Source organism: Xenopus laevis, chromosome 9_10L, assembly GCF_017654675.1.
Source record: "Xenopus laevis strain J_2021 chromosome 9_10L, Xenopus_laevis_v10.1, whole genome shotgun sequence".
Lineage (NCBI taxonomy): Eukaryota > Metazoa > Chordata > Amphibia > Anura > Pipidae > Xenopus > Xenopus laevis.
In genome coordinates this window covers 99,785,979-99,801,016 of record NC_054387.1, presented here as the reverse complement: position 1 = coordinate 99,801,016, position 15,038 = coordinate 99,785,979, and the positions used below count along the sequence as shown (strand labels likewise).

Sequence of the window (15,038 nt, the reverse complement as noted above, 5' to 3'; positions counted from 1 at the left end):
TTATGGCTATTTGTAGGAAGGATCCTATTCTAGTCAGGGGTAGTTACAATGAAACGGCTAATGTTCTGCATGTAGCCCGACTGGCAGCACTGAGTTCATCATACTTCGTTTCATGGATTATATTGCTTTCACTTTTCTCCAGCAAATTTCCAGGAAACGTGTTCCATCAAAAACATATTTCTACATCTTTATTTTTATTAATACGCTCTGACACTGCTTAATGGTGAGAAAACTTCAGCAACCAAACAAATATCTACTACATGGCCCAAATAGTTCATTCCTACAGAAGATGAGGCTTTTCTCCCCCCCGAAAAGAAACCGTGGAAAAATGTTTTGCTCCAATGTAGATACATGATATGGCACAAATCAGGGTTGGTTACGGTGATTTTGATCTTACTACTGAAACGCTTTCCTTTGCTTTAGGCACCATTTTATGTTTTTACAACTTAAATTTCTTAGAAATGTCATCTAAGGTTCCAATTTTTGGTAGAAGACCGGACTGCAGTTCTAAAACAAGAAGTAATTGTATCAAGTTCTGTCCCAGAATTACATTTATCAACATTACGTTTTTGAGGTGTTGTGCCAACAAAGGATAAAAAAAAAATTACCAAATTGTTTTCTGGTTAAAATAATAAAAAATATTTTTTTTTTTTTTAAATTTCACTAATAAGTGTAATGTCCTTATTTTCAGTAGCTTGCTTGGCTAGAGTCATATGTGTGCTCAACTGTAGGAAAGCATAGCAGTGCCCATATGTTTGTCCAGTGCTCCCTGTGGATAAGCTGGCCAATCACAAGATGGATGGTCTTCATGTTATTTTATCAGACAAGCAGATCAACTCAATTGACTGGTTATTGTCCACTTTAGACACACGGACAGACAAACTGCACTGCAGCAGGGTCGCATGATATCCAAAATGTCAGTAACTGGTGCCCTGCTTGTCGGGTAAATCTGGGAAAAGTTTTATTCACCACTAGATTTTAAACTATTAGGTGGTGGAGCAAAGAGGCTGTGACCCTCCCCTTTAAACAAAACAGAGTCTTTAGTGAATCAGATGAAAGTGAGTGTAGGACTGGCCAGACCAGGGATGACGGAAATAGATGTCCAGCTTGAATATATTGCAATATATGGACAAACAATCCCTGTTTTGTTTAAAGGGTAAGGCATTTTTTAGTAGCTTAAGGGACAAAGTGCCTCCTCTCTGTGTCTTTAATATATAGATTATTGAGTGCAAAGGACTTCTTCTGTTCTGTCCACCAAAAATTTATGGTGAGTGAAATCCAAACTTGCCCAGTGGGGACACTGATTTAAAAGGTGCAAAACTGTATCTGAGTGTGATGTTGCCTTGTAGCCTCTGCCCCTGTGAAGGCACTTCATAGTACTGGTATGGGACGTGCGGTTTTCCGGTATATTTCTGTAATTTGGATCTCCATACTTTGCCTACTAAAAAATCATTAAACATTAAATAAATCCAGTAGGATGGTTTTGCTTCCAATAAGGATTAATTATATCTTAGTTGGGATCAAGTACAAGCTACTGTTTTATTATTACAGAGAAAATGGAGATCATTTTTAAAAAACATGAATCATTTGTTTAAAATGGAGGCTATGGGAGATGGCTTCTTGTACTCTAGAGCTTTCTGGATAACGTGTTTCCAGATAACAATGTTCTTTCTTTATGTTTGAACTGTGCCTGCCCTGACCTTGCTGAGCCTTGTGCTTATAAATCCAATTATTCCTGCGCTTATGCCTCCATACATTCACATTTGTATCCAGCCAAGTCCAGGTACATTGCTAGATTTTGAGGGAGCAGCTGATCCTGCAAACTGGTGGCATTACAGTAGTGAGGGCCTCACGTACGGAACGCATTTTAGGACATCCTGCAGCAAAATACATGTCCTTCATGTGATGTCCTATGTCTTCAGAATGGCGCATCGGTTGCTTTTACCATCACTCATCGTCCAAATCTGCAATCACACCTCCGTCCTCTACCCTCCCTTCTCAGCCGTCAGTCATACGAACTCCATCCTCAGCCTTCTGCCCTCAGCCTTCCATCCTCTGCCCTCTCTGCTCAGCACTTCTCCCTCAGATCTCTCTTTTCAGCCGACAGTCTTAATCCCTAAGTTTCTAAAGTGGTGAGCGAGGGCAGAAGGAAGAGGGCGGAGTTCGTATGACAGACTGCTGAGAAGGGAGGGGAGAGGACGGAGGTGTGATTGCAGAAAAAAATGTATTCATACTTTTTGTAGAAACAGGTAACGGTAATGGGTATATTAGAGGTTTCTTTGTTATGTGAGCCTCTTTATCAAATTCTGGTTTGGAAGCCGAAGTTCCCCTTTAATAATGACCCAAAGTGAGAGGGGAAAAAAAGCAACACTGGAGACACCAAATCATATCAATAATGTTCTGCAAATCACAATGATTTAATCATTTAGAACAAATGTAAATGTTTTCAGTGCAATTAAAAGTCTCTCCACGTGTGGGACGACAGCATATACGACGTTATGTGGGTGTCACTTTGGGGTGCAATTCATAAACAATTCTACAGAGCATGACATCTAGACTGTTTGTTCAGTACAAATCAAGAAGACAACACAGAATAAAGAGACTTGAATCTAAGGGTAATCTGGGCATTTTGAATTGTGCAGTGCTCTAAGGGAGAAGCACAACTATTAAAACACATTTTCCCATTAGACGTTGCTTCCCGTTCATAAGAATGGCTTATGCTGGTGTTGATGGATGAGGGCGGCTTGGAACACCCCCAAAGTGAGTGTTTCTGAGCAGAACCCCACAAGCTTCTAAAACTAAGGCCATTCTTTTGGTTTATGAGCACAGGTGGGTCAAACATCTGTTTTGCCCTACACCATAATAATGAACCACAGTCAGAAACAGTTGGTAAATGTTTTAAAACCAGGCACGTGTTTTATTCATTTCATGTATTTAAGTCTATCAAGTTGGTCATTGGGTATCCAGAATACCCAAACTCATTCCAACTCTGAAGTAGACTAGAAAGAAAAATAAAAACTGCCTGGGGGCCATGCAGAGTGGAACTGCGTCCCTAATTGTTTTAAAAACAAACAGTGCTATGGAAACAACAATTGTTTGTGCCACATCAATGTGAAATTTCTTTAAAGGAGAACTAAAGCTTAACTAAAGAAGTAGCTAGATATATCGTACATTATGTTTTGTGCTTCTGTACCAGCCCAAGGCAACCACTGCCCTTTAGCAGTTAAGATCTGTGTCTCCAAAGATGCCGCAGTAGTTCTCCATCTTCTTTTTTGTTGATTCACTGCACATGCTCTGTGCTGCTGTCACTTAAGCTGGCCATAGACGCAAAGATCTGATTGTACGAATCGAGGATTCGTACGATTTTCGGAACGTGTGTGGAGAGTCCCGACATTTTTCGCCCGGCGGAGATCGGTCGTTTGGTCGATTGGACAGGTTAGAAAATTTCTGTCGGCTGCCGATAATATCTCTGCGTGTATTGCCGATCGTACGATTTTCAGTGGGAGACTGTCACTAGCTTTGGTTGGACATAGATATCGTACGATTGCTGTCAGGGGCAGAACATTGCTGATCTGTTCTTTAACAAATCTGACTGGTAAGACTTTGATCTGAATGGTTAGTGGTGGGTCGGGAGATGGGAAAGTCCGATCGTACGATGATTCGTACAATCGGATCTTTGCATCTATGGCCAGCTTTACTGAGCTTAGGGATCAACTCACAATATACAGTACACACAGAATATAAATGTCAATATAAGGATGATTATTAATTAATACAGATAACTACTACATGACAGCACAGAAACCAGTGCAACTAGCATCAGAATTTAATAATCAGCCCTGTAGCATCAGCTTATATTACAGACAAACCTCATTTTCTTTTTGATAATTTGTGATGACCCCTAAGCTTAGCTTCTCAACAGCTGCTCAGAACCCACTGAGCATGTGAGTGTCAGACACTTTCCAAGATGGTGACCCCCTGACAAGTTTGAAGTCCTGGATCATTGCTGCTATTGACAAGCTGAAACGTTAGGCTGGTGCAATAAGGTAAGTATAGAAATATGGCATTTTTAGTCTTTCATTTTTAGGGTTTAGTTCTCCTTTAACTTGGTTAATGACAGATTGTAGGTTTTGTAGTGAAAATCTAAAAGACTTTAAAAAAAAGGGGTGGGGAAATCTTACAACTGCTCATCTGCCACTTCAATGTGGAGAAGCCTCTTAGAACACATGTTCCATGTCACCAGCTCCATATTGAAACCCACTGCAAGCGGCAGATTCACTGCAGTTAAAGGCTTAAAGCTAAGTTAATCTTCCATCGAGCCATGCTGAGCCTCCTTAGTGTTAAAAACCACCAAATGCACAACTATGGAAACTTCAGTCCATTTCCAAAGAAGCTTCAGAGTGGATCTCTGTGCCTTCAGCTCCATCAGAAGCAATATCGACTTCATACAATGCTGTAATAAAAAAGAAAGAAAGAAAGAAAGAACAGGCAACTATTTACATTTGTTCAGAGAACAGTTCACATTCTGGGGGAGATTTCCAATCAGATGACATTCAAGTACGCGTTTATCAGAGGATCACAGGAATGAGTATTCCGTGCATGCATTGTCAGTGTGGGATTCTGCTGTCACAACTACAAAATGGGTTTCTATTTTTCTCTTCTTCACAGTATTAGTTCTGCTTTATAGAACCGTCGCTTTGTGGACTCCGAGACAGCAGAGACTTAGCTATGAGACTCGGTGCCATTAGGAGTCAGCTTAGTCTTTTTCTCCACGCGAGGTCCTGTGGCAGAGTACTGAACCAGGAGAAATGGCTCTTTGGTTTCCCCTTCGCCCACAATACTCTCCTCATCCTCGGACTGGCTGATCTTCTGTAGACGTAAGTAACACCAGCAGCCCAGTATTAAGGCACCGAGGGCTGCAATGGCGATGAGGATGACGATTACTGTAACTACTCCAGTGGTGGGATTATGGTCCATAATAGACATGGTTGGTACTGCTGATCCGTTCCCCTTTATATTCTATTGCGCAGATTCAGCACTGATAAACAAGCTGTTGGAACAAGAGACAAATGGATGAAAGGTTATTTATAAATAGACTCGGCAAAATGAAGGTCCCTGATGTTTAAAGCCATAGCACATTGCTGGGTCTTCCTTATACGGCAGCTCTATGCAAATGCTATTCACTCACTATAGCTCTGGTCAAAGCTCCAGCAAGTTTATAAAATGAAACTATATCAGAGCGTCTACCCATTTAGATCCATTGAACACAATTTTATGTTTATGTTCCTCAGAGGGTTCAACATATTTCTTTTAACTTGTTTGTTAAAAATATTCTAAAGCAGCATGCTGAACATAGAGAGCTGGGGATATTAAACTTGCTTTCACATTCATTTTATTACTAAATGTTGGTATGTTAACACAGTTATACCTGTGCTGATTTACTTATTGCTATAAAAAAGGCAGAATACAAGAATAGTGCTGGAATTCAACATTTAGTTTTTTTAGCTGCTGCACAATAGACCTTGGTGTGTAGGATTTCGGGTGACAATTACAAGTTCTGAATTGTTCTTAGCTCTTCCTATAGGTTTTAATAATTAGTGAGCCATGGTGATTTACATGGGTTTTGATTACCATTACATGTGGTAGGCATCAAAAAGGTTATTAATCACATAGGGGCTCATTTATCAATACTGGGCAAATTTACCCCAGGACCATAACCCATAGCAACCAATCACTAATTAGCAGTTTTCAGCCAGATGCAGGTAGAACATTGAAAGCTAAGGTTTGATTGGTTGCCATGGGGTACTGCCCAGGTGCCCAGTATTGATAAATGATTGTTTATTTTGTGTGTAGCTATTTGCAGCTACATTCTGAATGAGTAATGTCAATATGAGGGTCAGTTAACTTGCAAAGTATATCAGAAAAGAAGATGATGGGCATATACCTACATATATGTCAAAATTAGAGCTGAGAAGGCGCAAGAAGATGCTGTTGTACTCCTTTTCCACAGGCCTACACAATGTGTTACACAAAGCAGGCAAAGTTCAACATCTCCAGTTGTGAAGGGGTTAATTGATCCCCCCCCATCCCCCAACATACTTCAATGCCTCCTCCTGCAAATCTGCAAGTGAGCTGGGTACCAAAAGTGACTCTAAATCATTTAGTTGTCTTCACAAAAAAACTGGGAGATAATGGGCACAATTCATTGGATTTACAAGAGAAGCATTCATGCTACAATAACTCAATAAGGAATTCTGCCTTAAGGCTATGTGGCACACACAGCATTGTGATTGGCAGGCTTGGTTGTCGGTTGCTACCCGCATATTATATTAATCAATCCCCGCTCCTGAGCAGCAGTGATCAAAATGCTGTGTGTGCCATAGCCCCGAGGAAGCAGCTTTCATTGTGCTCTTATAATACACAGTACACTCACTGAAGCAGCATGGCACAGCACTAGAAATAGATAATAAGAGAACATGTCTGCCCACCATTACTGTTAATTCCGATTTCGTGTTTCCTAAAACCAAGTAATCCAAACAAGACTGATATACAACTGAAAACCAAAATACGCTCTCTCAGCACCCCAACACATTCATTATATAACATAGTCGAGGTAAAAAAAAAAAAAAGACACCCACTATTATCACCCCTCTTCCAACGTGGCTTCTATACGTCAGCGGTTCTTCCTGCTTTTCATATAGGACCCAGATTAAAGAATGAGAATTTGCCCCTACCAGATTGCTGCAGGTTTTCTTGCTTATTTGCATAGGAGTGGGGCAAAATGCACCATTATAGAGGATGATTTTATGGGTGACGTGTTTCATTTTCTGCGTTCGCTGGCAGATTGAAAAGAATGATTCATAATCCTTTTTTTTAATAATGCGTTGTTCTGTTTCATTCAACTCAGAGAGAGAGGTGCCACAGAATCTCATTATTGTGCAGAGCCCTTAAGCTGTGGGAGAAATACAGCACAAGCACGGGCTTCACTTGCCAACACCTCATACATGGTCATCTCGCCAGAACTGAGCCTTAGGCCGAAGAAGCACAATTGCATTTTGGATGTTATAAACCTGCTATTCTATCCAACAAATGCTGAATTTGCCCCTCTGCTTTCTCCCATGTATATGAATAGATGGTTAAAGCCATGTTTGTTAAACCATTTATTTGCAAGTGTCACAGGATAATAATCTGCTTTTCCATGTGTTGACATTTATTCTACTTCCTCTTTGTCTTAACTGCAAAATGGAAAATATTTTTGATTTAATCCCCCCCCCCCACCAAAACCCCATGACCCATCTACTCAGATTTTGAGTCACACATTCCAATTCCTATATAATTGGGTAATGTGATAAGTCGTATGTTTGCCTACATATAAAAACCCCACAGCAACCAATCAGATGTTTGTTTTCAGGCAGCTGACCAGGAAGTGCTACCTGTTGATAGGTTGCTGTTGGTTACAAGACGAGATCAGTGAATGTTTTGCCTGACTTCTCCTCACATGTGGGATGCTGGGACCTGTGTAATGCCAGAAAGCCAATTTACTAAAGGGGCACCCTACATTTCATTTCATGTCATAGTGAAGCCTCTCTGAATGTTAACTTGCCCTCTGTTTAACCAAACCAGGCAAAGGGCCTTCTTCACAACCACCTTTTCTTGCTGACCACCAAATATGGCAACTTGGAACACCACTGCAAGTAATATCATTGATTTTATAGTACAGGTATGGGACCTGTTATCCAGAATGCTCAGGACCTGGGGTTTTCCAGATAACAGATCTTTCCGTAATTTGGATCTCCATACCTTAAGTCTACTAGAAAATCATATAAACATTAAATAAACCCAGCAGGCTGGTTTTGCTTGCAATAAGGATTAATTATATCTTAGTTGGGATCAAGTATATGCAACTGTTTTATTATTACAGAGAAAAAGGAAATTGTTTTTAAAAACTTGGATAAAATGAAGCCTATTGGAGACTGAACTTTCCGGTATGGGAACTGTTATCCAGAATTCTTGGGACCTGGGCTTTTCCGGATAAGGGATCTTTCTATAATTTGGATCTCCATACACTAAGGGGCAGATTGACATAGGGTCGAATATCGAAGTCGAAGGATTTACCGCAATTTGTTCGATCGAACGATTAAATCCTCAAATCATTCGATTCAAAGGATTTTAATCCATCGATCGAACGATTTTTCTTCGACCACAAAAAGCTTACAAAGCCTATGGGGACCTTCCCCATAGGCTAACATTGAGGTTCGGAAGGTTTTAGGTGGCGAGGTAGGGGGTCGAAAGTTTTTTTTAAAGAGACAGTACTTTGACTATTGAATGGTCGAATATTCGAACGATTTTTAGTTTGAATCGTTCGATTCGAAGTCGTAGTCGAAGGTCGAAGTAGCCCAAAAAAGCATTCGAAATTCAACGTTTTTTTTTATTCTATTCCTTCACTCGAACTAAGTAAATGTGCCCCTAAGCCTACTAAAATTTCATTTAAGCATTAATTAAACCCAATAGGATTAGTTTTGCCTCCAATAATGATTACATATATCTTAGTTATTACAGAGAAAAAGGAAATCATTTTTTAAAAGAAGTCTATGGGAGATGGCCTTCCAGTAATTTGGAATTTTCAGGATGATGGGTTTCCTGATAACAGATCCCATGCCTATATCGAATACTCATGATATATTGCAGCTTTATTATGATTATTATTATATTATTATGGCTGTGGGCACACTTAGCATCAAAACTGTCTATATTCTGTAAGTGCATATTCCACCTCTCTGGTAATACAGCCTGTATGTTTAACCCCCCCAAAAAAATTCATTCAGCAGAATGCCAATCAGACGAGTTTGAACATTATTATTAACTATATAGGTACCATAAGAGGACTTACCTACATAGAGAACAGACACAAATCACATAACGATAATGACTACAAACCACAGGGGAACTTGAACAGAACGTAAGGCATTAGTTACAGGCTTTGGAATCCCCCCTGCATTCTAATAAGTCACAAGTGGCCATACTTGGCAGAAAATCATTATGGGGGATCTCCTATACGCCGCCAGGCTGGCCTCACTGCCATGCCTGTCTGAGGTTTAGTCCATGAAGAGGACAACACAAGTGACAGGCCAATTTGTTCTACCTAAGCTGTTCTGGGTTTGCGGAGATACGTTCAACCAAAACCAGTGTATTCTACATTGCAAGAACATTAAAGAAAGCAATTCAGAGATGAATCATCACTGCCACATTCAGCATGAGGTTACTGAACACAAACTGTTACAGAAGTGAATACACAACCCACAAAACACCGAAACAAGAGCAGCGGTATCCCTTCCGCTTACAATCAATCCACCCACCCGTCATTTTTCCTGCCACCTTTGCTTCTCACTTGTTTCAATCTCTCTCCTATAATTATTTACATACTTCTTTTTATCGAAGTTTATAAAACACTGTTTATCTTTTCTGTTGATGAAAAAATGAAACAAAATTCCAGAACTTAAGCTGATTGGCTACATGCAATTTACATGGGAATGTAAAGCTGGCCATACGCAGGCCAATAAAAGCTGCAGACAGACCGAGACGCTTATTGGCCCGTGTGTAGGGTCTTGCGATGGGCTTCCCTAATCGATATCTGGTCGAGAGTCGGCCAGATGTCCATCAGGCAGGGGTAAAAATCCCATCAGATTGCGGACTGCATCTGTTCGTTGATGCGGTCCCGCAATGTCTGATCTGATCGTTGGGCCCTAGGGCCCACAATTGGATCAGCCTGATATCTCCCACCTCCCACCATATCGGGGAGAAATAACCAAACGAGTGAATCTCTATGTGACCTGTCACCCTGACATAAAAAGCTGTATAATAAAAGTCATTTTCAAATTAAACATGAAATCCAAATTCTTTTTTTTATTAAATCATTCATAGCTGTTGTAAACTCATTATTAGCTGTCAAAAAATATTGGCTCACCTCCTCTATGCCTTAGGCGGGGCAGGCAATTACTTTCACTTTGCATTCAGCACTTTCTAGAGGTCACTGCTCTCCCCACATTCCCCCAGTTCTCATCATTTAACTGTGTAGCCAGTGCATGGGGATGGACATCAGGTCCCCCATTCTGGTGCACAAAAGATTCTGAGATGATACAAGGCTTGTCTTAATAACAGTGTCCACAAAAGAGCTCCTGCCTGCTTGCTATAATTATGAATTCCAAGAGCAAAGGAAAAAAAGATTAAAATAATTTAGTGTAAGTAAAGTAAATTTTGCTTGACTAACATGATAAAATAGGATTTGGAATAATTTTTTTGGGTGACTGGTCCCCTTTACGACTACTGTGCACAGAGATGAGATCAAAGACCAGATAAACTGCAATAAAAGTCTCATGCCACTAATCCTATATGATTCGGGAGCATTGAAACCATAATCTAATCACATACATAATACCCAGCGGCCTGCATCCCCAGACTAAAAATGAGAAATCTTTCTAAAGTCAGAAAACCACTGCAAATAAAGCTGCATCCAATATGAATTTATAATGCGACCAGGGAAATGTGGCTGTGGCTCATTAATTGCTTTGACTTGTGATGTAACTTGCTTTTTAACACAGAAGTGTAAACATGTTATCTAAGCTGTTTATATCTAGCTCTGCCCTGACTCTTTTTATACTAAACAGAGAGACTATATATGATTAAGTACTATACATTTTGGGTTTTTTCGGGGGGCCAATGTATAAGTAATGTAGACTTACATCTTGCGTCATGCAATAGTGTTTGCTGGGTATGTGCAAGTTGCAGAAGTGCATGCACACCAAAGCAAGCACTCAAGCAGGTCTCATTCTATTCTGCTCCAGTCTGGCCTTTCACAATGGTTTCCAAGCCCACAGGCATTGATCCGTGATAACCCCACTACAGATACAGAGACGTACAAAAAGTCTTTCCATGCTGTCAGGGCAGAAAATGTGCTAAATAGGGGAGCTCACTAGTGTCCTGGGAAACAATCCCTGCGGTTCTATTCACTAGTGACTTTCACCAATCACTAGGAATTACACAGCTCCACGTGAGATGAAGACAGGCCACATCAGGGGAACTCAGAGGAGAAAGAGGGGCCAAAATGCATACAGGCCCCTGGCTGGGAGGTGGTATAGCAGCCCAGCTCCATTAAATGAAAGACTTTATAGCCCTTTAGGTGTAAATGAGAAACAACAACAAAGGAAGCAATACATACACATTGTTGTTTCTGCTGTCTACAAAGCATGGAGTTTGACATGTAAACTGACAGTTCAACATAAAAATGCCCCCCCCCTCCCCAAAAACCTACCACAGCTCTGTTCATTTATGCGCTGGTTCTTTTTGGCATTTTGTATAACTAGCTACTTTTATATAAATGTCTATATCTGTTCAACTTTTAGTAGGATGTAAAGGGTGCTATACTGAGACAATTTGCAGTTGGTGTTCATTTTTTTATTTGTTTTTTTATTTTTAATTATTTCGCTTTTTGTTCAGCATCTCGCCAGCTTGGAATATTAGCAGCTCTCTGGTTGCTAGGGTCCAAAATACCCTAGCAGTAAGGCAGGGAATTGAACGAGAGACGTGAATATGAATTGGAAAGGGTCAGAAGCAAAAGATAAGTAAAAAGTAACACTAAAATAACATTGCAGCCTCAGAAAGCAACAGGGTTTTATTTTTGGTGCTGGGTTCAGTGACCCCTATTTGTAAGCTGGAAAGTGTCAGATCAAATAATTAAAAAACTATAAAAAAAATGAAGACCAGTTGCAAAGTTGCTAAGAACTGCCTTTTCTTTAACATATGAAACAACCCCTGGTTGTGGCACTGTACTAGTGGACCAGTTAATTGCTAATGTAGTACAATTATGCAAAAAAAGCTTTTTGCTGTCCATAGCTGCTGGTATAGAGCCTTTGTTTACAAAATTTGAGCTACATTTTGAATTCTAGAGAACAATCTGTTTGGGGAAGACAGGCATGCACCCTCTTTTTTTAACTATATTATGGGCTAATTTAGGCTGTGCAGTGCAGAAGTATAGACTTCCTATAACTGGTGAAAGACACTAGCTGAACACTGCCTGGCACACCACAATCTGCATCACTAAGATAATTACCTCCTACTGGTGCTGCCAGCTATGAGCTAGTACAAGCTAAGGGGCAGCACATCACTGCTATCATTGGTACATTCACATCTCTAATAAAGCAGCTTGTATATGGTTCACTTCATAAGATATGTGCAAATAAAAAAGAATTAAGAACTATTACCAAACCATAGGTTTCTGCTTGTACTAGGTCACCATTGCACTAGTGAAAGACCCACCATCACATTTTGTCAGCTCTTTTGCATCTGGTCAATAAAAAAACCATGTGTATAACAACACTCGGAGTAACATGCCCGGTACTAATTGCGGTCCTTAATCAACACTTTAAACACTGTCATAAACTGCATCATTGACTTAATGGGACATTTCGGCACATCTGTCACAGTTACAGACTAGGACAATTTATATTTATTTCTTCAAAGAGAAAGCATTTTTAAAGAGGAACTCCACCCTCATTTTCCTCATTTTTAAAAAAAAAAAAAAAAAATACAATTTGCACTATGAAACTGTAATTTTAATAATATACAGTAATTATTAATATTGTGCTAAATTAAGTCGCATGTCTTTAAGCACTATATTGTGTAATAAGCAATACATTAGTTGTTCTGTATTTAAAGTGATATTCCATTTCTTATTGTAGGATTTTACAAGAACAAAGGCAATGCTTGTCAAGATAGAGAGCTTTAAGAACTATTGCTCTTAGAATCAGCCAATCACAAGCGATTATTAGTAACTGTACCTGTATATCATGTTGTTATAGGGATGACGGCAACCCAGTGACCTATATTTTGTGTATGTCCTCTAATTTATACCAAACATTTCAGCTTCTCTCAATCTTAATGCTTCTTAATGCATTAATGCTGTTTGGGTATACAACAAAAACACTTAAGGGGAAAGAACACAAAAGAGCAGTGAATATTAACTTGCCTCTAGTTATTACTGCTGCAGCATTACATTTGGAACAAAGGCCAAGTTCGGGCCAAAGCAGAAGCAGATGGCTATAAAAGCAGCGCTGCTCCCATAGTATCACATATCAGCAGCACACACCACTTGTAGGAGGGGAAATTGTAGAATTGTCCTGGGCACTGAAACAAGATCCATAGGAAATCCCTAATCTGCCATTCCTGTTCTTTTAGCATACCCCCCCCCACGTGTCTAAAAATAACATTCTAACTGCAACTTATTAACAGTGTTTTGCACAATATTCCAGCACAGGCTAGGCTTGTATTCCAACGTATTTCAGAAATACAGCACAGGACATTTTTATTGTCCTAGGCCTATAGGATCCAAACAAGGACTGGAACCCATGGGGCAATAATATACAGATGATCCCCATGCTAAATTTATCTCTAGGCTGGCACAGTAAGGGGCTGAAACAAATCTGAAACAAATGTTGCAAGATTCCATATAAAGACTGTTGGATGTATTCCTTGTGTTTTACTTATCCCCCCCCCTTTAGATTGCAAGCCCTTGTGGGTTGGTTTGTCTTGCTGTTTGCCCTTTATGTACCTTGCTGTGGCATCTGTTGGCACTATGTAATTGGATGTAATAATATTACTACTATAGGATGGGAGAGGAGAGCTGGCAAGTCCCTGAATGCAGATCTTTTAGAAGTTGCACTCTATTCTATTCTATGCAGGGGACATGTCAGTCTTACTGACAAGGCAGCTGTTTAACCCTTGCACGGCTGTAAGGTGGGGGGTCCTTCTCATTGCCATCGTATGATTGTGCAGTACAGCAACATGTTCAGTTCCTGCAGCAGAACTACAGCTCCCAGCATCCCCCTTGCGCTGTAATTGAAACACTGGGCCCCCTTAGCTCATCTGCAACCCATGCAATAAAAGCATCACACATAATGGGCAGATAACAGGGCGAAAAGATGCATTTGGCATCCTGGCATGTCTTTGGTGATGATCAGGCCGAAGCTAGAGCAGCGCAATGCCGAGGCAAATAAATGGCATTCATTGGTAGAAATCCCACGATTAGCCTCACCTTAATTCTGCCTCGGGCTCCTGTCGGTCACCCACGTCTCCCCTAATCCTTCCGGGCACGGAGAGGGCAGCAGAGCCCACCAGCATTCTATCTCCGCAGCACATTCATTTGCATTATGGGCGTCCCCCCCCCTATTTATCAGCTTTGCTTACGCCAGCAACCATCCAGCCAATAGGAAGAGGGAGACGCCTGTCTTAGCAACAGCTGCCCGAGAATGATAAAGAGAAGAAAGAGGGTCACGTGAGGAGAACAGCACGTGACGAATGTCACCGGGCGCGCGGCCGTGCCAAAATGAAAATTGTGGGCGCGCCTCGTGAGTTCTGTGATTCCTAACATTGCTGTCTATCGCCTAAACAACACTCAGTGGTCGTGACAAGTAACTGAATGAATCCAGAAAGGCTGTAAAATGGTACTACAAAAAAGACAGTTTTGTTAATGAGAGTAAACTGCGCATTAAGATGCTAGTCTTAATTCTACCAAGAGACCTGGTTATCTTAAATAGTTACAATTCTTTCTTTGCTCGTCTTAAAGTGTTACAAATGTATCCAAATGCAGCTGCTGAGTGTTCTGAGCCCAAAAAAGCCTCTTATTTTAATAAAGTTTTAGAAACTGAGAACCTTTTTCTGGCGTCAGTGCAGGAGGCGTTTCAATAAGAGACCCGGGACTGCGGGCTGAGCTGTAAAAATCGGGACGATCCCGCAGAAAATGGGACAGCTATGAAAAGCTATACTATAAAAAGTGACCAGCAGTGGTTCTGGGACTGGAGGTCCATGTCGCTAGTGCAAAGAACGCAATTGCGATCGCTGCACTAGAAGAGCCGAAACTGGAAATTCGGCTCTTAGTTACCAGGAGCGGCATTTTTGCTGCCCCTGGCAAGTGGCAACCAGGGGGGCACTGCCGCCTGAGGCAACCAAATAGCTGTTAAAGTGCCAGACTTTAGAGCTGCTGAACA

The 15,038-nt window shown here is 40.7% G+C and overlaps 1 protein-coding gene across 1 annotated transcript; it reads right to left on the bottom strand.

Annotated features, from left to right (window-relative positions):
• Window positions 1–2,398: 2,398 nt before the first annotated feature.
• Window positions 2,399–14,174, bottom strand: snn.L (stannin L homeolog). The gene is given in 2 exon segments (NM_001093255.1): window positions 2,399–5,050; window positions 14,087–14,174. A coding segment is annotated over 1 exon segment (264 nt). The 5' UTR covers window positions 4,987–5,050; window positions 14,087–14,174; the 3' UTR covers window positions 2,399–4,722.
• Window positions 14,175–15,038: the final 864 nt, after the last annotated feature.